At 51.4% G+C, this 25613-nt stretch overlaps 2 protein-coding genes across 14 annotated transcripts in view; one reads left to right on the forward strand and one right to left on the reverse strand.

Annotated features, from left to right (window-relative positions):
* The first annotated feature begins 1139 nt into the window (after positions 1-1139).
* On the forward strand, positions 1140-13790 carry AMBP (alpha-1-microglobulin/bikunin precursor). The gene is made up of 10 exons (XM_030858937.2): positions 1140-1256; positions 2465-2607; positions 4173-4249; positions 5207-5323; positions 5802-5903; positions 6313-6359; positions 11191-11272; positions 12380-12547; positions 12874-13047; positions 13759-13790. Exons 1-10 carry the CDS (start codon positions 1140-1142, stop codon positions 13788-13790), a joined length of 1059 nt encoding a protein of 352 aa, XP_030714797.1.
* Positions 13791-17608: 3818 nt separating this feature from the next.
* ZNF618 (zinc finger protein 618) overlaps positions 17609-25613 on the reverse strand; it is a 184354-nt gene continuing 176349 nt past the window's right edge. For all 13 annotated transcript variants that reach the window (XM_030858916.2, XM_030858923.2, XM_030858922.2 and 10 more), the window contains one exon: positions 17609-25351. In XM_030858916.2, coding sequence (XP_030714776.1) covers positions 23835-25351 — 1517 coding nt within the window. In that variant the 3' untranslated portion in view covers positions 17609-23834. The remainder of the gene's footprint in view (positions 25352-25613) is intronic.

Genomic DNA, 25613 nt, shown 5'->3' on the forward strand with positions numbered 1-25613 from the left:
AGGTCCACCCTCCTCCAGTATGACCTCACCTGAACTAATTATGCAAATAAGGCCACAGTCTGAGGTCCCGGGTGCACATGAATTTGGGGGAGACACTATCCAACCTGTTACATACACATTCCGCTCTTACCATTGCCGGCTACTGTCCTAGTGCTTTACAAGCGTAACTCCATCAACCCTCGTGACAATGTTCTGAACCAGGAACTATTATCCCCATTTGCAGATGAGGGCACGGAGGCACTGAGAGGGAAAGTCACTCACCCAAGGCCACACAGCCAGTGAGTGGCACAGAAAGCAGTCTGGCTCCCGAGTCCACGCTCTCAGCCACCACCAGATGCTGCCTCTCCCAGCAATGCTGCTTCCCAGCTGGGAGACCCTAGGCAAGTCACTTTACCTCTTGGAGACTCAAACGCCCTACGTATAAAGGGGAGTAATAGCACCTACTTGATGGGGTTGTTGTGGGGATGATCAATTCCGTGGCCGGTGGAAAGTGCTGGTAGACAGCTGGCACACAGCAGGTGCTCGCGGAATGGAAGCTGTGAACACCATCATCATCATTTCTACTATTATTTGCTAGGGCTGTGGGAAGCCACGGCTCAGAGAAGGAACTCTGGGGACAGGACACCCGGGCTCTCGTCTGGGCTCTGCCACAGACCTCCCTATTGTCTCTGCTAAGTCACTTCCTCTCCCCGGGCCCCAGTTTTCTCATCTGAGAAATGGGCCAGTCAGGCTTGTCCTCCTGGCTCACAGGTGGAACGACCCAGCGGGAAGGGCCAGGGGCTGCCCGTCTCTTCATCCCACCTGGGACAGGTGAGGAGTTTCTGGGGAAGCCTTCATGGGGCCTGAACCTAGCGCCCGGCTGCACCAGGACCGGGTTGCATTTGGCCAGCAGCTCCTCTGAAGCAGCCACCCTGGCCCCTCGGGACCCTGACCCCGGCCTGGGCACTACAAGGGATCGATTGGCCCTGGCCTTGGGGCCCTGATTGGTCCCGGCTGAACAGAGCAAACAGCAAGGTCATCTACAGCCACAGGCCCGTTCCCCAGCCCCAGTCCATAGCTGCCTCGTGCAGGCAGGTGGTGGCTCTCCTGTCCCCAGACGGAGCCCGTGAGTGACACCCCAGGCGGAGGAGCCCGGAGCCATGCAGAGTCTTGGGGCCCTGCTCTTGCAGCTGACCGCCTGCCTGGCGGTGAGTGCCAGCCCTGTGACGACGTTGCCCGACGACATCCAAGTGCAGGAGAACTTCGACCTGTCTAGGGTAAGGCTGGCCTCTCTGGCAGCGATGGCAGGGTGTCCGAGCGGCTGGGCCTTGCTGCGGGGGAGGGGCAAGTCCTAGGCCCCGGGCTCTCAGTCTCCGCATCTGGAACTCCACGCGTGGGTCCCTCAGGGCCCTTGCTGCTGCCCAGACTCTCAGGGATCTGCTGAAGCTACAATTCCGCATGCACCGTTCTGTGGGCCTCCAGGCTGACATTCTGAGTCAAAGGTCCTCACGTCTGAACCTGCCCTCTCGGGTTCCCAGGGGAACCCATGCTCTGATTAGAACCCACCCAGAAAAGGCTCGGTGCCGACCGCTGCCCTGCAGCCCCCAGCAGCACCGAGGTTTTTGTGACCCTCCACCCCGCAGCCCTTCAACCTTCAAGTCCTCACCTCCCTCGTCGTAGCATCTCTGTTAGCCCGTCCTGGGTCCTCCGCCCTACGTGTGGGATTATGGGGAGATGAGAAGCACGACAGAGGTCAGGCTGGTGGGATTAAGAGGCCCAGGCAGGGCGCTGTGTGTGGGGAGTCTGCCCTCCGGCCCCAGCTCTGCCCGAAGCGCTGGGTGACCTTGAACGGGGCCTGCCCCTCTACCACCATCCTGGGTTCCGTCAGACCCTTGTAGCCGTGCTGGCCTGAGGACTTTGCTTATGTTCAGGGATGAGGAACGTTGTGGAGGAGAGGCGTGAGGAGAGGGCCTCTGGTGGTCAGGGATGGCGAAAGGTCTGCGGGGACCTGAGGGCCCTTTCAGGAGAAAGAGGCGGCAGGCTTGCCCTGGGTCAGACGCAGCTTAGGGAAAGGAGATACTTTCTGACACGGAGGTATGGGCTGTGTGCAAGGTGGTGAGCAACCTGTCCCCAGAGGAGTAGAAGACAGGACTCCTGCTTTTGGGGAGCGGTGGTGGACGATGACCTTAAGGCTTGGAGATTTGGACCCCGTCCAGGTGAGCAGCCCAGATCCCACATCTCAGCAGAGTCAGGTCCTCTGCCAGCGAGGTGGGGCCCACCTGCACATCTCCGTCCTAAGCTGGCCGCGATGCCTGGAGTTCCTCCATCAGGGCTCCATCCTCCCTGGAAGCCCTGTAGCCTCCAATTACCTGTAAGACAAGGATGATCACTTAGGAGGAGAAGTCACTGAGAGGAGGGAGGGGGACAGATATCCTCCAAATCTTCCTCGAGGTCCAGATCCTCAGAGCTTGTGGCTGCCTCCTAGATCTACGGGAAATGGTTCCACGTGGCTGTGGGTTCCACCTGCCCGTGGCTGAAGAGGTTCAAGGACAAGATGACCATGAGCTCGCTGGTGCTGGGAGAGGGAGCAACGGACAGGGAGATCAGCGTGACTAATACTCACTGGCGGTGAGTGGGGACCCACCTCCACCCCACCCCCTGCCCTGGCTTCAGTCACCACCCCATCCTAGAAAGTGACAGGTCTCCACTTCCAGCCAGGACTCGGCCCTGAGCTCCAGACCTCTCTGCTGCCCTCCACCAGGGCAGCCCTTTCTAGTTGTCCCACCTCCACCTCAAGGGCAACACCCCCAACACTGTGCCTGCTTTCCAACCTGCTCTTTCTCCTTGGGTGCCCTTAGTTCAGTAAGGGCACTTCTCCCCCGCCCCCATCTTGGAAAGCTGCGTGGGAGGCGGCTGTCCTAGACTCCTCTTTCCACTGCCACGGCCATTCGATCCATCATCAAGCCCTGTCCCTGCCCTTCCTAAATCCCTCCAGTCTGTTCACTTGTCTCCTCTTCACCGCCACCACCCTGGACCAAGCCACCACCCTTTCTTTCCTGGTTGTCTACAGTAGCCTCTCTACACTTCTCCCCACCTCTAATCGCCAACTTTCCATCCAATCCTTTCGTCACCCAGCAACCAGAAAGACCTTTCAAAAACTCAAATCTGCTTAAACCTTTCCAGAGCTCCCTATTGCCCTTGGGAATAAAATTCAACTCTTCAACGTGGCCTTTCAGCACCCCCTGCCCCCGACCCCCAAGCACTCACTGTTCCCTGCCCCACTCTCTGCCATGTACTCTGTGACCCACCCAAGTGGACCTTCTTTCAGTCCCTGGGACCCTCCATCCTCTGGACCTTTGCATTGGATGTTTCTTCTATCCCAAAACCTCTCCCCACCTCCCTGCGCTAATTCCTATGGATCCTTCAGGACTCAGGTTCTTTGTCACTTCCTCCAGGAAGTCCTCCCTGACTCCCCCCAACCCAGGTTGAGGTTACATGCCTTCTTCTGTGTTCTCGGAGCACCTCGGGCTCCACCCCGCCCCTTGTGGCAATTCTCACACTGACTGTATCTGCCCCTGGCCTGCCCACCCACCTCACTCAATTATAAGCTCCATGAGGGGACAGGGTCTGTCCTGCCCTCCTCTGTATCCCCAGCATGTAGCACAGTGCCTGGCACATAGATGCTGCTCATTAAATATTAACAAGATAAATAATAATCATAGTAACAATAATACCTAATAAGTGCATAGTGTTTACTCTAAGCTTTTTCCATATAATATCTCAGTTGATCCTCACAACCACCATGTGAGGTAGAAGCTATCATTATCCCCATTTCTCAGATGAGGAAAATGAGAGAGACAAAAAGTAATACATGAATTAATGTGTTAATTCATCATTCTGACTTCATGGTGCCTAAGTCTGATGTGCAGATTTGCTTAAGGAAGTTGATTTTTAGTGCTGGGTTTACCAAGACGTTAGCATGGATTAGTTCCTTTTTATCTCTGTCCCTCTGTTCCCTCATGTGAAATTTGTGTCTCCCAGGGCTGGTGTGAGAATTAAACCAGATATTTGGAAATGTTACTTTCCAAATTAAAAAAAAAAAAAGGCATTTAGAGGGACCCTGCAGGAGAGTGGGGTGTCAGGACGATGGTCTCTGCCGGAAGTTACCTTCCTTTTGGTTTGTTCATTTCCAGGAAAGGTGTCTGTGAGGCGATCTCTGGGGCTTATGAGAAAACAGGCACTGACGGAAAGTTCTTCTATCACAAACCCAGTAAGTTGAGTCAAAGGAGACATCTACAGTTCCCTCCTTTGCTAAAAGATACCTGCTGTCTTAAGCTCTCTTTCCTTCTGCCTCAGCCCTCTCTGCCCCTACAACTTTTCCGCAGTCATCTAGCCTCCCTCCAAATTTCCCCCTCCTTCTCCTTCTCTCTCTCCTTCTTTCTTTTTCTCTCTCTATCCCTCCCCCCGCCCCTGCCCTGCCATGCACGTGCTCATCCAGAATTTGAGTGATGGTGCTGAATGCTAAGGATAACATCAAGATTTCATCAGCCCTCGTGTTAGGCATCTGCAGTCAGCTGATAAAAATTTGCTAGGCATCTACCATATACAGTGTGTGTGGTGCCAAGTGATAGAGGGACTTGGACATGAATTTAATCATTAATCCAGCAGATGTTTACTGAATTTGCTCTATGCATCAAATAATCATGTCAGGGGTTGAATGTTTGGGGTTGGATAAATAAATGAGTGAGAGAATTAAAAAATGGTAAGTGAATATAAGTATGATGGTAGATTAGTGGGGTAGTCAATCAATCATTTAATAGATAAATTGATGGATTAATGGATGGAGGAAAGAAGGAAGGAAAGAGGGAGGGAAGGGAGGAAGGAAAGAAGGAAAGAAGGAAAGAAAGAAAGAAAGAGAATGAAAGAAAGAAAGAAAAAGAAAGAAAGAAAGAAAAAGAAAAAGAAGGAAAAAGAAAATGGATGAATTTATGGATTGATATATGATGAGGATGGATGGATGGAATGATGGTGGTTGAATTAATGATGAATATATGGAGGAGATGGATGGATGGAGAGGGAGAGAGTGAAGACGGATAATAAATATATGGAAGGGATGGGTGAACAGAAGGATGGATGAATAGATGATGTGTGGGTGAATAGGTGAAGGATCTCAGGCTAGAAACCTTCTGACCACTGATCTTTTTGTCTTCCTGAATCTTCCATGCAGAATGGAACATCACCATGGAGTCCTATGTGGTCCACACCAACTATGATGAGTATGCCATTTTTCTGACCAAGAAATTCAGCCGCCGCCATGGACCCACCATTACTGCCAAGCTCTATGGTAAAGGCCTGGAACATGATACACTCGTTGGAGCTGGGCGTGGGAGGAGACCCGGGATTTAGGGAAATGGAGTGGGGAAGAGCAGGGAGTTTTGCTTTTTCCTTCTGACAAAACTCCAGTTAAGGGAAAGGTGAAAACATTTACTCTCCCTAGAGGAGGTAGAGCTCCGTCTCCCATTTGAGGTAGAATCCTCTTCTTTTGATCTTGAAAATTCCAGAGAATTCCAGAGCCTTCGGGTTCTTAAAAGAACCAGTGGAAAGAGAGCTGTGTGGGGAGTTGGGAGACCCAGATGGGGAGCCTGGGAGGGACACCTCATCCTCTTCTGGGGCTGAGGTTTCCATAAGGGTATCGAAGAGATGGAATTGGGCCAACAGTTTTCAAACTTCCCCGAAATGAAACTTCCTGGGCAAAATAACCTCAGGCCCTGATGGCCCAGGTATCTGTGGTTCTAGGAGTCTCCCCTGCTTCCTACTTGCAGGACGGGAGCCACAGCTTCGGGAAACCCTGCTGGAGCAGTTCAGGGAAGTTGCCCTGGGTGTGGGCATCCCTGAGGACTCCATCTTCAGGATGCCCGACAGAGGTAAGTGACACCTCCACCCCACCTCCCATTTCTGATGCCCGTCTTATCCTTCACGACCCCCAGAGCACATCTTCCCAGTCCCTGGGAAATAAATAAAGCAATTAAATACAATAGCGCCGCACTTGGTGTCTAGCAAGTGCTCAATAGATATCAACCGTGAAATGCTGGTTGTGGGTGGAGACGATGCAGGTTGTGACAGTGGTGCAGCCACCAGTCTATCACTTTTCCAGCAAGTGACCTGCAGCAAGCCGTGGGGGTGGAGCCGTCCATGAAGTGGGCTAATGCACAAGACAGGTCCCAGCGCACGTCCCGCCTGGCACGTAGTCGTTAGCTCTATGGAACAAACAAAGCCTGTCTGGGTCTGGGATGTCTGGGTCTCATTCCCTCTCTCTCCTGTCCTCTGCCCTAGGTGAGTGTATCCCTGGGGAGCAGGAACCAGCGCCCACTCCACTCTCGGTGAGTACCTCTGCCCCCCACCCCATCCCCACCCTGCCCACTTAGGCCCTGCTGTGCTGGTAGGTGGGGTCGTTGAGAGAAGGCAGTGATGGGCATGTTCTGCCATTGGGCTAACTGCTGCCCCATCTGGATGTCACTTTCCTCATCTGTGAAACGGGGTAATTACCTTTACCTTCCAGGTGTTAGAATCCAGTGACATGTTAGAAAAGGTCTTAGCATAATGCCTAAAAGCAGTGACATACTCAATAATGAGATAATGATACTCGATACGCAATAAATGAAAATAAAGTCAATTGATCCCCCAAAAACGCAAATCCGAGAGCAAAGCAGCTCTCCTGTGCTGACTTTTGATTTGCGGGGCTTCCTTCTTCTGTTTTATTTTCCTGCCTTTTGCCATATTAATTCTTCATTCTTTCTTTCTCTGATTATTTGGAAATTATGTATCCTAATTTAGTCTACTGCTGTGTGTGTATATATCTATATATGTGTGTGTGTATATAAGTACATATATACATGTAATATTTATTTTAGAAACATATTCTTGAAAATTTGAAAAAATACAAGAAAGCAAAAAAAAAAAAAAAAGACAATAATGTCCTTATTCCTACATAGAATTAACACTGCTAACATATTATTTGTTTGCTTACATATTTTTTAGAAAAAAATTACCATTGTTATTATAAAACTAACATACGATCAATATAAAGAATCAAAACAGTGCAGTATAAAGGTATAAAAAATAAGTTTTAAAAAATTCCACCACCCAACACCTACCAACAGTCACATTACTCCGGTAATTTGACCTGCATACACCTGGAGAGGGGCAGATAGAAGGAAGGTTGGATAGATAGAGGAACAGATTTAAATATGCTATTATTAAATGGAATTACATTACAGATGCTATTTCTAAATTTTAAAAGGCATTCCTTGTAGTTTTACTCGAATTTAAAAGGGCCCTGGGGAATTCCCTGGTGGTCTAGTGGTTAGGACTCCACACTTCCACTGCAGGGGACCCGGGTTCGATCCCTGGTCAGGGAACTAAGATCCTGCAAGCCGTGCGGAATGACAGGGGAAAAAAAGCCCTGAAGTTTGAAGGTTTTAAAAAAAACTTCAAATAAATATTTATTATCCACAAGAGATTTACTCCTTAAAGAATGCTCTAGATAAAGTCAAGGTTATGAACTAATATTTAAGAGGCTGGCATCGCTATGGATACTTTTAGAGAATATCTGCTGTCTGCAGGATTTGGAAGACAGACATCCTCACTCCCAAACTTGGTTCCATCTTCTCTTCCCTTTTGCTTTTACGTTGTCCAGACTGATACCATCCCCATTCTGCTCTGTCACCACGATTCCCAGACATCTAGTAATAGTTCTGTATTTTAGTGGAGTCTACATTCACCCTTACTGAATATAACACAGCTTCTCCATTCCTGAGTTATTCTTTCTATTAATCTCTTAGTGCCATTTTTTTTTTTACCAAGTGCTGTTTTCAAGGAAGGTTCATGGGTGTTTTAATCCCAGAATTCTTCCCTGTTTGAGAATGTCTGCCCATTTCCTTCCTCCTTGAAGGGTATTTCGCTTGAGTGTCAAATTCTAAGGTCATGTTTTCTCTCCCTCAGAAGAAGCTCTGTGTGCACTGCTCCATTGTTCTTCCACACTGATGACCGCGGCAGGGAAGCCTGAGGCCAGCCTGCTATTTCTTCTCCTTGGAAGCAATTTGTTTCTTCTGCTCAGATGCCTGGACAGACTTTCTCCTTGATAAGAAGTCAGCATCTTAACAAGGACATGTCTTGGGGTTGAGAGTCTATATCAAAACTTCCTGGAATACACCGTGCTCTTTCCTTCCACAGATGACATTTCTACTGTATTTCAGGAAACTCTCTCTCATGATATGGAATTCATATTCTATTCGCTTTGCGGAGTTTTGCCATCTGGCGAACACTTGTTCTCTCATCCTGGAGCATCTTTATCCTCCATCATGCACTAGCTTTTCTCAAATTGCTTTTATTTGCATCCACTGGGACTGTCTCGTCTATGAAATCTTCTATTTAGCAGCATCTATTCTTTCTGCTCCTCACTATTCCTAATTTATTCACGAGCCCTGAACCGATGTTGTTTTGCTTCTCAATTTGTTTATTTAGGCCTGGGTTCTCTCTTCGTCTTATTCTGTCAGCGTTTACCATTTCATCTTTGAATCTTGTCTTAATTCGTGCATGTTCTTATTATGTAATTCCATAACTTGAGGCCAAAGAGGGATTTCCTTCTGCTTCTTGAGTTATGTTTTCTTCTAGGTTGGGTTCCCTACATCAACATACATGGACGGAAGAGACAAAGGGAAGATCGGGCAGAGGCAGAAGAAGAGCTGCAGGGCAGTCACAACAATGGCTCAACCAACCCTATAGGGAGCTCTGGAACCAGGACCACCCTTGGGAGTTGTCCCATGATGGGGCCAAGGGACGGAGCCTTAATACCCTATGTTGATCAGTCTGGGAAGGGAGCATGACCTTGAATGAGAGGGCTCCCTTAGCTGAGGTAGTCTCCAACAGGGGCTGACAGTGGGTAGCTGGGAATATAAATCCATTGCTGATGGGAGGACTTGGCAGTTCATGGCCATGTCCACCACTGGACTCTTGGGCTCTTTCTCTAGTTCAGGCTACTTCTTCATTCATTTCTGAAGTGGGTCTGCATAGTTTCTGTATCACTTCTTTTTCTCTGACTCCTGCTTAGTCCGTTTTAGATAGACTTTCTGTTTATTCTGATATGGTGGCGTGGAGGTTTCATTTATTCCTTGGCTCTCTTCCTGCAAATATAAGTCCCCTCCCACCCGAACTTAGAGTAAGGTCTGGGTTTTTTGTGTTGCATCCACTTTTCTGAAGTCCAGAGCTGGTTGGAATACACTCGCTTTGCATTCTCTTTGGAAGGACTGATAAATACCCTATGGGGATTCATTCCACCTAGTCGGGGCTGGCAGCAAGGTACATCTGCCCCCAGTGACACCCCCTGGAGCATTGACTGTGTAGCCCCAGAACCTTCCCTTAGAAAGAGTCAGGCTCTATTTTCCTCTTTTTTTCCCCAGAAGTCATTTTCACTACTCCTCTATCAGAAGAGGAAGAAGATAGGGTTCCCCACAGTTTTCTTCTCTCAGGACTTGGAAGTATTAGGGAGAGCTATCAGAAATTTGATGACTTGCCAGGGCTGGGAGTTTTTTTGTTTGGAGAATTACTTTTAACATTTACATTAAGTTGAATGACGACTTTAACAACAATTTAACCTCAACTCTCTATTTTACTGGCTTTCTAGTTTACCATCATTTCTTTTCTACCACATCATGCATCTTCTTGTATTTAGGTTCCCTTCTCAAGTGTTGGGAATATTTCTGTAAGTAATTTTTTTCTGGAAAGGTACATGGTGGAGAACTATAGGATCTTTGCATGTCTGAGAATATCTTTCTGTGTTTATATCACATGATCAACAGCCTGGTTGAGTGGAGAATCCCTGGGTTACAACCTTTACCCTCTTACAACCTTTAGATATTGCTCTGCCGCTTCTGTTATTAAATGCTCTCGTTTACTCTGAGGGCCACTACTAGGCTCTTTATCCTTTGTCTCTAGGAAATGTCAAGATAGGACTCTTCATTAATTTTCTCTTTCCCTTTGAGCCCTTATAATTGAACAACTCAAGTCTCTCTTCAACTTGGAAAACTTTTCTTCTATTATTTCTATATTGTTTGCCTCTCCTTCTAGAATTCCTATTCTGTGAGTTTATTTCTCATAATCTTTAAACTGCAGTTTATTATCCCTACTGTGTGGTTAAATTTAACAAAATCCTTTTCACCTCCAGTAACTTTCTACTTCTCCCATATTATTCATCTGCATAACTGTGGGCTCCTGTTAACGTTGATGCAATGCCATCTCGAATTTCATTGATGGTTTTAGTTTTCTTCTGTTTCTTACCTACACCCTGTGTTTAGTGGAGATATTTCTCCAGCTCAGTGTGATTCTTCTGAGCAGTTGCATTATTTAATTCGTTCCATGATTTTTCTCTTTTCCTTCATCCTCACCAAGGAAGACCTATGTGCAACCAGCTTGAGATGGGTTCTGGTGGACAGTGGGAGTCCCTGATCACAGCTTCAGTTGCACCTTCAAAGGAGAAGGGAAACGTTGAAGGTTACTACAGTTTTACCTTTTCAGATTCCAGGTCTCACCTGTGGGCAGGAAGACTGCCTGATGGCCGGCAGTGTCCCTGCTCATCCTTCTGTAACTGTCCCGGGACTGTGCCTCAGTGGACTCTACTCCCAGAGATCCTTTTGACAGCTTTGGCAGCCTGCCCTGCTCTGCAGTCCCCACCCCCACCCCCATATCTAGGAGTATTAGGGTCAATCTCGGGGTCCCTTCTTACTCTCCACATGACTTTTCCGCTGTAAGCAGTTAACGATGGTCTGGTCAGCCCTTCCTGCAAGTCACTCCCGCTCCCACTCCCTTGTGTAGAAATGCCTTTTAGTTTCTAGTATGGGAATGCTGCTCTTCCCTGGTTCCCAACTCTGGGTTAGGTTTCTTTTCCATTATTATATTCCTCTGGGCATTTCAGCTGGAAGCTGGATATGTAGGTATTGTTCTGATTTGTCATTTCAGACCAGAAATCTATCTTGTGATGCCTATTCTGGAATTCAGGTTGAAGCTTTTGGGAAAACAGGCCATTAACCAATCTAGTAGTGTTTCTGTCTACACCCTGATCCCCAAAGCAAGTGGTTTGTTTATATATTCCAGGGGTATATAGGGGAGGAGCAGTGGCTAGATCCCTGCAACGGCTTCTTCTCTTTCTTCCCCCAGAGAGCCCGGCGGGCTGTTCTGCCCCAGGAAGAGGAAGGATCAGGGGCTGGACAACTAGTAACTGATTTCGGCAAGAAAGAAGGTGATGATCACCCCCCTTTTTTTAATCCCCTTCTGCCACACTCCAGAGAGGAAGGGTCCACAGTTGGCTCACCCCAGCTGCCCTCATCACCGTGAAGTCTTTCTTATTTTTCTGCTAGAATCAAGGACTGAGCCTAGAAAGGGCAAATCCAGTACTCTGCCCTGGGCCAGCGGTTATGGGGGAAGAGAGAGGAGTGTAAGGCATGGTCCCTGAGCTTAGCAAGTCTCAGCTCCACGATGAGAAGCGAGTTCTTGGCTTGTCTGTACCACTAGGTGGCCTCCTAGACGTGGCTTTCTCATCTGTACAATGGGATAACAGCCTGCTGAGCTGCCCTTCAGGGCTGCTGGGGGAGCACATGGGCAAGAACGTGAGAATGCTTTTTGTGATTGATAAAATGATCACTCTCCAAATCTCTCAGCAAACACTGAACCCCGACCCTGCTCCACCGCAGACTCTGCGCTGGGCATTGGGGTCATGGGGACGAACCACCATCTTTTTGGACCTTCTTGTCTAGTAGAGGAGGCAGTCAAGGAAGAAAGTGAGGGACCCAAAAGGGAGGGTCAGCTAAAAGGCTGAGGGAGTTCAGAAAATGGAGGATGAGGTGATCAAGGAGGACTTCCTGGATGAAGGGGAATTCATGCTGTGTCCAGATATGGTTTTAGGAAGGAAGGCATTCTGGCATTCTAGGGGCAGGAATGACGAGAGCAAAGGCACGGCGGTGGGACATAAGGCAGAGGTCAGGCTGGCTGGCATGGGTGCTGGTGAATGTACCATCAACTACTATCCTTACCGAGTCTTTGGGCAGACAAGACCAACACAGGGGATGTTGGGTCTCTGGGTCGTTGGTAACTCCCCATGTTATGGAATGGAATGAGCATGGGTTTTTGGAATCCAGCAAATATGGCTTTGAATTTCAGCTCTATGTAACTCTGGGCAAGTCACTTTACCTCTCAGGGAGTCAATTTCCTTACCTTTAAAATGAATTGAGAATCGTTCCTCTTAATGCAGACATGAAAACTAAATGAGATGATACCTGTTAAAGTATCCGGCCCGGTGACAGGTACACAGTCAGCATTCAGTGAGCACTGCTGTTCTGCCCCTCCCCAGATTCCTGCCAGCTGGGCTACTCACAAGGTCCTTGCCTGGGGATGATTCAGAGGTATTTCTATAACGGCTCATCCATGGCCTGCGAGACCTTCCACTATGGCGGTTGCATGGGGAACGGCAACAACTTTGTCTCAGAGAAGGAGTGTCTGCAGACCTGCCGGACCGTGGGTGAGTGTGGCCCCACCTCTCCACCTCCCCCTGCGCCCCCCAACCCTGTCCTTCAGACAGACCACCTGCCCATTGAACAGGTAGCTAAGAGAGGATGCTCCAGTGGTGGAATTCCAGGGCAGGTTTCCTGAAGTCATAGGAATTGCACACTTGGGTATGGGTGACCCTCGGCACGTATGCCTTCTTGTGGTCCCACTTCTCAATCTATAAAAAGGGGTCCAGGTGTTGTGGATGAGCAGGGTCCCTGGCTCAGGCCCTTTGATGGGTGTCTTAGGTCAGCAGTCCTAAAGACTTCCAATGCTCTGCACCTCCCTCCCCCTCCACAGAGGCCTGCAATCTCCCCATAGTCCCTGGCCCCTGCCGAGGCTCCACCCAGCTCTGGGCATTTGATGCTGTCAAGGGGAAGTGCGTCCTCTTCATCTACGGGGGCTGCGAGGGCAACAGCAACCAGTTCTACTCAGAGAAGGAGTGCAAGGAGTACTGTGGCATTCCTGGTGAAGGTAGGAGGCCCGACAATGCCAGGCTGGGCCTGGGGGATATCGGGGTCCAGGTGGGGGAGCCCTGGTAGGAGGTGAGGGTCTGGAAAGCTGAGTTCTGTACTCTGTACCAGGTGACCAGCCCATCCACTCTCTGGGCCTCAGTTTCCCACCTGTAAAATGGGGCCAAGCCTGAGGCCTTACCCCAGCTGGGATGGGGCATCTGGGCCCAGGCAGAGGGAAGGCAGGACATGAGTGGGGCAGAACTGGGCTCCAATCCCGGCATTGCCACATTTGGGCTGGACACACTGAGTGTCAATTTGAGCCTCAGTTTTCTCTTTTGTAAAATGGGACAAAGTACCTACTTCACAGAGCCTCGCACGGTCTACATCCACCTAGCGGCAGCCGTTACTAATAATGGTGGTGATGCTATAATGATAACAGGAATAGCATTCCAGGGAACAGCAGCCTTAAAGATTTCTGTGCCTTATCTCCCCACTGGGAAAATGGTACCTAAGGTAAATCAGGAGGCAAAAAATCAGATCATTCCGTGGAACGCACTCTGGAGATAATCGAGTCACTCCGCAAGCAGAAGTTTCCGGCCTCAGGCTCCGGCTTAAGCTCAGCCCAAGCTGCCGTCCCTCCTCTATGAGGCATCCCCATCCCCTGACCGTCCCCACCCACAGACCCCTGGACGACCCCACACCTACTCCCCGAGCCTCTCTGTGTCCACAGGGGAGGAGGAGTTGCTGCGCTTCTCCAGCTGAACGGCCCACAGGCCAGAGGTCCACAGGCCACAGGGAGCGCGAGGGCCAGTGTCCGCCCCAGGGTCCCGCGGCAGGTTCCAATAAAAAGCAAATTGTAGACTCCTGAAATCCCATGTCCTGACGATTCATCACGAAGTATAATGAGATGGGGGGAGGGGAGGGGGAGACAAGCTGGGGAGCGGGCATGAGTAACCCAGCTTTCCCCACATGTGAAAAATGTATGTGTTGGCAATGTAATAGAGCTATCTTCAGGACATGAAATTGGCTATGCAAATTATGAAACATAAATCACAGCTCTGTATACAATGGGACTGTTTTGTCTTAATAAAGCTAGAAGAGAAAAGAGGGGAAAACTCTGGGTACTTGTTTCTGGGAGGGAGTTGACAGGGCTCATCAGAGACCCAGGGTCAGAAGAAATCACCGTGCCCTAGTGTGTGCCCAACTGGGTCTGGGTAAATGCCCCACGAGCGCCTGAAAGGATTCCCCTGTCCTTGGCCGCAGAGAACCCCACGCCAGCGTTTACTTTGCTCACAGCTGCATCCCCAGCAGTAGCTGCCAGGGGCTGGAAGGCCTCGGGCTGTTTCTCCACAAGGGTCCTGGAGATCCCATCTCCTGGGATCCTTGCTCTGGCCCTTTGCCCCGGAAGAATGGTCACCGCCCTTTGCGCTGTGCCCAGAACCACCAGCTGGCCCTGGACCGGAGCTGAAAGCCCTGGGTCTGGCCCGGCTTCTGCTCCCTGGAGGAAGAGAGCAGGTAGGCTGTCCAGGGTGGCTCAGGCACCAACTTGGCCCAAGCGCACAACTCCGGGAGCCTCCAGCTCACACACGCCGGATTTACAAACATCGGACTTGTAAACACCTCTTTTGGGCTCCATCCACCCAGAGGCCTGACAGCTGCCGCTGCAAGAGTCCAAACCCCAGCCTCCTGGGCTCTGAGGTGGAATGCTGTGTTGAGGGGACGAAACCCAGAGGCAAGGATCTGGGTGGAGAGAGCTTTGCAGCCCCCTTGGTCAGACCACATAGAGATTCCCCGCCTTACGCACCCCGGAAGTCCCAACCTTGGGGCTTCCAGGTTTCCATAGAGAGGACAGTCCTGAGGGACAGCGTTTGTGGGCCTGGCTGGGAGTCACTGGGCAGAAGTGGGTGGGGTCGGGGGTGGGGACACAGGGAGAAGTGACAGGCTCTCCAGCCTGGAACTAACAAATGTCATCACGTCCTGCGTCCATACCTTGCCCCCTCCATGCATGATTCACACATGGGGCTGCCACCTATGGCAGTTGGAAGGTGCCATGCTGAAGAAAGAGATTTTTGAAGGGACCTGAAGGACAAATGCCTAAACCGGACAGTGCAAGCCACAGGTAGGCTGGCCAGCCTCAGCTCAGCTGGTGGATGGGAGTTTGGCTCCTAGGATATTTTACAGTTCTGAGTTCACCATTAAAAAATGCACCTCCCGGACTTCCCTGGTGGTGCAGTGGTTGAGAATCCGCCTGCCAATGCAGGGGACGCGGGTTCGATCCCTGGTCCAGGAAGATCCCACATGCCGCGGAGCAGCTAAGCCCGTGCGCCACAACTACTAAAGCCCGCGCGCCACAACTACTGAAGCCCGGGTGCCTACAGCCCGTGCTCTGCAACAAGAGAAGCCACCACAATGAGAAGCCCGCACACCGCAACAAAGAGTAGCCTCTGCTCGCCGCAACTAGAGAAAGCCCGGGCACAGCAACAAAGACCCAAGGCAGCCAAAAAAAAAAAAAAAAAAAAAAATGGACCTCCCATATAAAACTCTAGGTTTCTCAATTCTCTTGAAAAATAAGTTCTGGCCGCCTTGGGCCTGCATCCTGCACCCGAGACACCCCTCTAGCTGGGGCCTCCCCTGTGGGTCACCAGCCCTGCCTGCCACCCTCCCTGGTCCTGAAGGCTTTTATCTCCATGACAGTTACTAAAACTTTCCCTACAAAATCCCTTGGATCTTGTCTTACCCCTCAGGGGTGGGATGGGGTTGAGGCACATCTGTGACCTCCAGTCAGGAGTCCACTCATCCCAGAAGGGACCAGAATCCTTCTCAGCGAAGCGGCTACCCTGATGACTCATCTGATTCTTAAACAGTCTCACCTCAAATTCTCTCTTAAAGATACTGGTCATGCTCATCTCTGTCACAAAATACATGTGGCTGCTTAATAAACAGACATGCTTTTTTTAAAAATTTTTATTTTAAAATCCAGAGGCTGGCCCTTCAGTCATATGGAGGCTCTGGCCACGCCCTGACCTCATTGGATCCCGACGTTCCCAGCTAGCGGGGGAGTCTTCCCGCTCCAGCAGGACTCTAGACTTTTGTTTTAGAGCCAATAGAAACTCCTTGATTAAACTTCAACCGCTGGCTCAGGAATGTCCACACGGTACACCGAACAGCAGGAAACTCCCACTGAAGGGGGGTTCTGAGGGCAGGGCTGATGCCCCCGGGAGGCTGGCCCAGACTCGGCCAATTCGTGCCGTCATCCTTGCGATTGGATGGAATTTGTTCGGCTGATCGAGCAGCACATCCTCTTCGAGGAGAGCACCCGTTTCTGGTTGAGGACAGGGATAAAGCCGGACGTGGTTCTACCTTTGAATGGCTGTTCTGGCAGGAGCAGGCCTGCTTTAGGAGAAGCTGCCACCCTCCCTGCCCACTCTGGCCACAGCTGTCTTCTGGTGGCGTCTTCTCTCCACGACTTGCCTTCAGTTCGACTCTCCAAGCCAAGTGTTGATGTGCGTGTCTGGAGTGTGAGGCTCGGGTCGAGGCCAGCACAGGGGCAAGTCCACCCGGCTGGGCCCCCGCAGCCCACCGTGGAGGGCACTGGCTAGAGTCACGGATGCCACTGGCAAAGCCACAGATGCTCTCCCCCGGACAGACAGTACACAACACTTCAAACTTCACACACATGACCACTGGGCAAGACGAACTTGGACGTGTGCTTTACTTAGGAGACGGGTGTGCTGACTCCAGGCAGGTGGGGCAGGAAGGCCACACCGTCTTGAAGGGAGTGGGAGAGCTGTCTGGGGTGCTGGCTCGGAGGATGGCAGCAGGTCGGTGGCCAGCAAATGGGGAGGAAGCATCAGAGAAGGGGACACTGCGGGAAAGCCACGCAGAGCTTCAGAAGGACAGAGGAAGAAGGGCACCCGAGCTACCTGGTCTGGCTGCCCGGCGGGCCCACCAGTCGCTTGGTTCACACCCACTGCGGGCATCTGAGCTTTGCCTGAACCTCTCCTGGGATGGAGAGAGCCTTTCCTCCCAAGGCAGGCTTTCCACTCTGACCTGTGTTGGGGACAGTGTGTCCAGACACTGGGCTGAAATGTGTCTCCACAGCTCCCACTAATTCTTAACTTTCTGAGTCACAGATGCCATCAGGAATTTGGCACAATCTACGGGCACTCTTCCCCAGAAAACGGACGGTTTACACAACACACATCACATAAATGATGGTGGCCAAGGCGAACTTGGATGTGTCCCTTGGGCACTGGGCCTGTAGGACTCGGACCAAATCCATCCTTCCTCCGCTGGGACAGTGTTTCACAACAAGGCCCACGGAGACCACGTCTTCTTGTGGCCGTGTCCCTCCCTTAGGTATCAGACACCACCAACCTGGGTCTGGTGCCTGAGGTCAGCAGGGAGCTCCGAGGAGCTGACTAACCCCAACCTCACGTAGTATCCCCTCGGGATGGACTCCAGCTCTGTCACCCCCAGGTGACATCTCTGCCTCTGTCCATCTCTACTCCCCAGTGCCCTGCTCCTACCTGGATGACATGGCCCAATGCCAACCCAAGAAATCACACCACGCACTGCCATCTTCCTAAAGGTTGTTTTATTGTAAAACCATAAATACAACACTGACATGAAATCATTTAAGCAACTGATCCTCTCTAACCATTAAAAGGATGTCTTTTTACCTTGGCATCAACCAACCAGGAAATAATGTTGCAAGAATTCGGGGGGGTAGGGGGTGCTGATTTCTGGGTGGGGGCTTTTGGCGATTTAAAGAACCAAGTGGAACCTTCCTCTTCTCCCTGGGAATGTCCCACTTTTGGACAAGAACAGACAGGTAAAAACAGCAACATTTAAACAGCTCAGTTTTAAATTTTATTACTTTGTAAAAATCTTTTTTTTTTTTTTTTCCTGTTCCTTTCCTCCATTTGACATCAGTAAAAGTTTTAAACACCAGAAAACTGATTTGGCCGTAAATGGAGAAACGGTACCAAAACGAAATGAAACCAAAAATCCAAAGGACAAACAGAAAAGCCTAAATAAACCCTCAAGTTTGGTCTCGGGGGTTCACATATCACAAGAACTGTCAACTCAACCCCCATGCAATGTGACTCCTTGGAGAACTGTTGGGTCCACACCAACGACACAGGAGACCGCAAACAACGTCTTTTGTTAATTAACACAGCAAGGGTGACACTAGGTAACTTTTTTTTTAAATACAGTACATGGTACACAGGGTCCCAAGATAACCCTGCATAAACCCCTTGTGGAAACTTGAGCCAAAGCACTGGCTGTTTATAAAAATATTGTGTTGCTACAAAAGTATAAATTAATGCTACCGGTATTAAGAAATATTAAACACATAAAACTTATAAGGATTAAGAAAAATATTCATTAATACCTGTAGAAAACTCTGGCCTAAAAAAGATATTTTTTTTGTGTTTGTTTTTTTGTAAATTTTTTTTTTTTGTATTTTTTTAAGATGACTTGAGTTTCTTGCACTCGAAGACAGAGACACAGTCAGCTGTGCCTATGGTATTGCCTAGAACGTCTTAACTACTGAGAAAGGATGAGGGTGCACACGCATGGGTACCGAGTGGGGCCTGGGAGGGAGGGGCACCAAGGCTTTCTCAAGATTTACCTGATGTGAGACAATCACCGACGCAAAGTTACGGGGAAAAGAAAAAGGAAGGATCATCAGAAAACAACTGAAAATAATTTATGCTTTTTTAAAAATATCTCTGCTTCAGGTGGTTGTACAAAATGATTTCCTGATGCTCGGCATCTGAACGGCCCTGGACGCACTGCCTGGCGGGTCTGGGAGCCCCCAGCCCCGCAGGTCCCTCTGTCTCCAGCCCCCGTGCCAGTCCACGAGCTCGCTCACCGCTCTGGGACCCGGCCACCCTGGCTGGGTGGGAGGGAAGGGTCCCAGGCAGGGATCAGCTGGCACCTGGGTTGTGGGAGGAGCCCCCCTTTCCAGCTGGCCTCAGACCCCATGGTCTCTTGCCAAGCTGGACTTCAGGAAGCGCCACAGGGATCCCAGGCCCCTGAGGTTGCGGACCAGGCTGGGCTGTGCCCCTTTAAAAGGAACTTTGGTTCGAAGAGTCAAGGTGCCCAGTGGGACGCATGGGTGGGGAGGGCCCCTATGCTGACACCCAGCTGCAAACTCAGCAAATCCTTCTCTGTACAGCAGTTGAACCTTTAAAGCAACGCCCGTGGTGGTGGAGGGGCATGAATATTAACAGACAGCAACCCGATGCCCTTCACCCTCATCAAAGCAGGAGCAGGTGCCTCTCCGCACAGAAACTACAGGGCCCCTCCAGGGAACGGCGGGGCTCCGCGGACCACGATCCTTAAACGCAAAGGACAGAGGAAGAAATACAACGACAACAAAATCCTCCAGAAAACCCTGAAAAGGGGAAACCCGGTGGGAAACAGAAAAGGGAAAACACTGTATCATTGGTTCACCATAACTGGCCTAGCAAACGTTAGCCACAGTGAAGAGGGGGCAGGCCCCTTCCCAGTTCTCCCACTGGCCCGGCCGGATACAGGGGGGCCGAGACAGGAGCCCTGCACCCACTGTCTCCAGGGGACAGCCTGAGCCTTACTTGGCCTCTGGGTTTCATCTAAACCAGCAGCCTTTCTAGAAGCCCTCCCTCAGGTACGTCCCAGGGACAGAGGCGCTGTCGCTGTGCCCAAGGCAAGGGGCAGAGCTATGAACTTGCCCGGCTCAGGGGGCAGGAGGAGACCGCCGGCCGTGCTTTGGGTGCCTCCTCTTCCTGTCTCTGCAAACACATCCATCGTCATGGCAACATCCAGGTACTGTCCCCTTCTGGGCCATGGCTCACAGGACCTCCCTTCTCCATCCGCATCCCAGGTTCATTCCAAACCTTTCTTGTGAACCTGTGGCCCCCAAGAATGCACGCTGCATCCCTGACAGCTCTTCAGGTGCCCACTTTCCAAGGAGTCTAGTCCAAGTCCAGGCGCAAGCCTAGAGGATCCCTAAAGGCAGGGGGTCTGCTTCACAGTGGAAAACACGCCTTGCAGAGTTTTTCTCTGGTGTTTCTCGAAAGTGCAGGAGAGAAAGGAGCAAACTGAAGGAGAAGACGCTTGCCAGCCTACAGAGCTGGTGTCAAAAAAAGTCCTTCCCAGACATCTGGAGACGCAAAACTTCTCAACTGTGTCATCGGACTGTCCTCTCCTCACCAGGAAACCTCAACATCCTTTTCCCAGACAAGAGCCAAACCCCGAACGCCAAGCATGAGGCTGTCAGGCAGGTTGGTGGCGAAGCGCCCTCGCCCGTGGACACAGTAGGTGGCTTCCTATGCCGTGAACCCCGAGATGAAGTGTGGCCAGAAAGGAGCTTTGCCCAGTGGCCCCTCTGTTTCGTTTCCTGGTTTCTAACTACCATCTGGAGGGAGGCCCGGCTGGTGGACCTGGGCACGGGGAAAAAGAACCATGTCGGCACAAGAGCATCCACTCACAGCGACTGGGACGGCACCGCTGCTCTTGGTGGAGCTGAGACCCCCCAGTTACTTCAAATCTGAGGGACCACCCACGAGGCTATGGTCCTTGGCTTGGGCTTCGGTGGTGAAGCCAACTGACCTCAGATGAGGGGGAACACCCTGCAGAGTGGAGGTGTGTTTTCTCCACCTCCCCTCTGGGGTCTGTGTATGTCAACGCAAAGGCCATTTCTATCCTGGGAATCACATGGTTCAGGCAAGTTGTGTCCAAGTCAGCAGGCAACCGCCTTGAGCTGTAAAGTCCCATAGTGGTCACAGAACTGGGAGGCAGAAGACAAAAACTTTCCGAAGGTCGATGCCAGGCTAGGGGCCGGGAGATGAACTGGAAGCGCCGACCTCAATCCTTTGGCTAAGCTAGAATTTGGATAGGGTGGATATTGCTGGAGATGTGGGGCCAGTGGCTGGGCCTGTGAGATCTTTGGGTTTTATCAAGCTGTTCACTGCAGCGGGCTCTGCACGAGTAAGCACACGGAGGGGGCACCTTGGTACAGCCTTTCCTGTTGGCAACGAGTTTCTGAAGAACCAGAGGCTGCAAGAGAGAAATGACTACCTGCCACCTTGTTCCCACATCTGGATGAGGCAGCCCCAGGAGACAGCTTTCCGAGACCTAGTGGCACTCACAACACATCTGCAGAGCACGCCAAGCCCTAAGGATTGAACTGAGGTGGAAAGGAGGACAGGACAGGAGGTGACACATATGACTAGATAACTGCAATTTAGTTAAGACTTAAATTTTTCTGAAGAGAAGAACGCTGATACCAGGGCGTGGTCCTGATGGCTCTGCAAGAAAGTGAAATGCCTATTTGCTAACCGAGTGGCCCCGTAATGAGGCAACACCAGCACAGCTCCGCTCTAAGAGGGAGGATGGGCTCCAAGGCTTGGCTCCCACTGACCACACAGAACGGGTAGCTCCCATCCTCCGCGTGTGGTTCAGAGTGCCAGGTCGAGGACCCTTCCCCAGCAGCAAAGCAAAGTTGGAGGCCTTTTGCTGCAGGCATCTGTCACCCATCAGCAACCCTGCAGCCACCTTCTGGAACGCCCCCAAAAGTCTCATCGAAAAGTCTGCGGATGCTCCCATATACTCTAGGAAGCGACACGAGGTGACTGTCCAGTGCAGACGGAGGCTCTTCTGACGGTGTGACCCCAACTGGAAGTGCCGTGGAGTTAATACCCAGAACTTCTCCGGGAGAGGAAATGGCGTGGTGGTTCCTGAGACCATGGCTTGCTGGAGTGAATGGGGAAACGGCCCACTTTGATGCCTTTCAGTGTGTCCAAGACTCGGGAGGGTTAGTTCTCACGAGGCAAAGTGAGCAGGCTTGACACTTGGGACAGTGTTCTGGTCCATGATCCTAAGCCTTGAGCTTTCAAATCAACTTTACTTCCCCAACTTTACTGCCACGGACCGGGGGGAGAGGGCCGTTGTACAGTGCTTTTTGTAGTCGAGGTATCTCACAGTTGAACAATGTTTTGTTACTAGGAAGGGATGGAGTGGACGTGGTCAACCCCCAAGATGGTAGAATGTGCCCCCCACGATGGCAGGCATCCTCAGCCTTGGTGTAACTATCTCTATCCCACAGCCGTGGGCACGGGGGGATATGGGACCACCAGCACTTCATTCACTGAGAGGTGGGGTGGGAGGCTGAGCACTGATCCTGACGGAACCACCTCTTCAGAGGGGAAAGGGTCACCCTGTTGGCATTTAGGCCGTGTGTGGAACCTAAACTGCTCACAGAGAAACAAAGCCTGAAAACCTCTTTCACAGCATCAAGTTGAATGTGGCCTAATGCCATTTCACCCTCAAAACATCCATCATTTGGCCCACAAGGCACCGTGCTCAACTACTGTCCTAGAAGGAGGGCTGAGGCTCGCGTGGGGACCCCCCAGGGCTGTGGGCAGCGGACCCGCCGGAATCCCCGGGGTCCTGGGGAGAGGAGGCCGTGGGTCTGAGGTGCGATGGACGTGAACATGGATCAACTCAGGAGTCCCTGCTGAGCTGGAAGGGTCAGTGACGTGGCGAGTAGTGTAGTGCACTCTGGGTATAGAAATCAGACATTCGCAGGACCAGACACAGCAAGCCAGGAGGGCGGTCTTCCGCTTACATTCAGGAGACCTCCTAAGCCACGTGCTTCCCTATGGCTTCCACCGAGCCCCACGTCTGTGAAACCTGTGACTCCAACCTCACTCCTGGTCTCCAAACAGCACAACCAAGTTCATGGTCTTGGCTGTTCGAATACAGGAAAACTGGACTGTACAGGGAAGTCTAATGAAAACCTTAGGATACTGAATATACCACTGAGATGAGCTAGTTTACAGTGTGACTTGAGGAACAAAAAGGGCAATCAAAAAACAAACAAAAAAACCCCCTCCAAAATATAAGTTACAGACATTCAGTGCCTCCTAGCAGAGCCTAAATCAAATTTGAAAAAAAAAAAGTAAAAAATGTTAGGAAAAAAATTATTAAGGAGTGGAGACAGTATCTATACTTCTTTGAAAAATGTCTTTTTTTTCTATCTTATATTAAAAAGCAAAAGGTCAGCTTTATATTCTTAAAGTCTCCTTTCCTGATTTGGGGAGATAGATAGGTGTGTTTCTAAGGCGGCTGCCCCATGACACCCAAGGGTATCACAAAGGCAGCAGCTCAATGCCCTGAAGGTGAACGAGAACAAAGTCCAGTGCAGAAGCTGTCCATCTGATGCAGTTTGGAGAATCCATGGCAGGGCAGCCGGGGAGGGGTGGGGTGCAATAGGGTCAGGAAGGCTTGGGGAGGGGGACGGAGGGCAAGGGGGACCACAGAGTGAAGGACAGAGAGCGTCAAGTCACTTCAGATCTCAGCTGCCTGAACGTTTTACATCAGTTTTCTACCAACCTGCGCACCTGAACATGGAGTCTTTTAAAGCCCCCTTACTGAGAAAAGGAGGTGAAACATCTTCCCTCTTTCCCAAACACTCAGCTTTCCTGACACGCCCAGTTTAATGCACACGCGCCCACGAGCAGGCGTGCGTACATGCACCAGGGGAGTATATGTGTGCATGCGTGTGCGACACTTCTGCGGCCACACGGATGAGCACAGAGCCGCCCACGCCCAAAGTGCACACGCGTGATTGCGTACACACATGCACACACACACTGAAAAAAGCACTTAAGTTTCCAGGGGGCATTTATAATGAGGTCCACAGTGTTTAGAACTTAAATTCCTTTTTCTTTGTTTGCGACAGTGTTGTGTGGTTTTTTTTTTTTCCTAACGTCCTCTTCTTTTTTCTTTGTTCTTTCTTTTCATCCGGAAGTCTTAAAGCATGTTGGATTTCAGAAACATGAGTTTGTTCATATCTTCTGGACTGAGCAGTCGCCTCCTTTTGATGAGAAGTGCTTGTTCACACATGTTTACACACCCGCTCCTGGCCCCCACGGCCGGCACCGCGAGGAGCCAGAAGGCGAGCTTGGCGAGTTTTGTGTGCTTTTGGGTCACGCACGACCAGTACTGGAAGAGATCCGGGGTGGCCTGGAAGAGGGGTTCCTGCAGGTAATCGTACACTTCCTTCTTCCCGAGCCGGTCGTCCTCCTGGGCGGCGGGGTTCTCGCCGGGGGCGGAGCGGGGCTTCTTGGCGGCGGGCTCGAAGTCGGCCTCCTCGGTCCAGGACTCCTTGACCTCGTTGATGAGCTCGCACACCTTGCCGATGATCTCCTCGTGCTGGTAGGGCGGGACGGGCCGCAGCTTCTGCTGTGGGTCCAGGATCATGGCCACCTTGTGCGCCGGGTGCACCTTGAAGTTCTCCTTGAGCGCCTCCAGGAAGAGGTGGCAGAGCTTGCTGACGGTGCCCGCGTCGTTGGCCTTGGCCGTGAACAGCTTCTCCAGCCTGACGTAGGTGGGCAGCACCAGCTGCAGGGTGGGCTGGCTCTCGTTGCTCAGCTCGATGACCGCCTGCTTCACCGGCGTCAGGATGGCGGCCAGGTTGCTGAGCAGGTGCTTGTTGAGGCTCTGGATGAGGTTCATCTTCTTGGCCCGGCTGTAGAACTCGCAGATCTGCTCGTAGCGCTCGTGCACCAGCAGCAGCGAGTCCGTGACGGAGTTCCAGCAGGGCGGCGGCGAGGTCTCCTCCAGCGAGCCGAAGGTCTCCTTGGCGAGCCCAGTAGAGCCCGCCAGGTCCTCGCACACGTTGAGCAGCTCGATGACCTCGTGCATGCTGCGGGCCTGCAGCGTCCGCTTGCTCAGCACACTCTGCACCACCGAGTTCAAGGCACAGGCTGAGCAGCGAAGGCACATGCCGGCCTTGGAGAAGGCGGATGCGCTCACCCGGCAGTCTGTCACGTACACTGTCCTGATCTCCGACATCACGAACTCCGACAGCACGTTCTGCACCCAGTGGTGCACCAGGTCGCCGCTGTCGCGAATGTCCGCGCCCTTCACGCCCAGCACGTAGCTCTTGATGTGGTTGCCCTCTGCCTGGTAGGCCGTGAGGATGTAGCAGGAGTCAGGGCCGACGCTCTGCGAGTGACAGGTGACGCCGATGCCCAGGCAGGCGTTGCTGCCCAAGGCGCACGTCACCTTCACCTTCACCTGGTTGTACATGCGCGGCAGGTGCTTCAGCGCCAGCGTGTTGAAGTTGCCCAGGATCTCGGTGACTGAGAAGGCCCCGTAGCGGGCGCCGCTGTCCACCAGCGTCTGGGCCAGCTTCAGGAACTCCTTCCCGCTCACCACGCTCAGCGCGCCCAAGTCGGCACACATGACCCGCAGCAGCCGCTCTGCGATGTTCTGCCGCTCCTTCTCGGGGATCATGCTGTTAGGTGTTAAACCACTGGTCGTGGCTGGCAGGGGACACAAAGAGAGGTGTGATTAACCCTGCCAGTCAAGGCTCCTTGGTCTGGCAGTGGCCTAATACTCAAGCATCTAGTATTAGGAATTATGAACAGATTTCATCTTCCACACAAACTGATGGTCTTGGCAGTCTTTAATATGTGACAGTCTCACAGGAATAAAGTTCTGTGATTGATTAGTAATGCCTGCCGTGAGCATGGGAATAGACTGTAGTGATACGTGTGCAAATACTTGTTGCATGTCATTCACCTT

The sequence above is a fragment of the Globicephala melas genome, chromosome 6 (genome assembly GCF_963455315.2).
Source record: "Globicephala melas chromosome 6, mGloMel1.2, whole genome shotgun sequence".
Lineage (NCBI taxonomy): Eukaryota > Metazoa > Chordata > Mammalia > Artiodactyla > Delphinidae > Globicephala > Globicephala melas.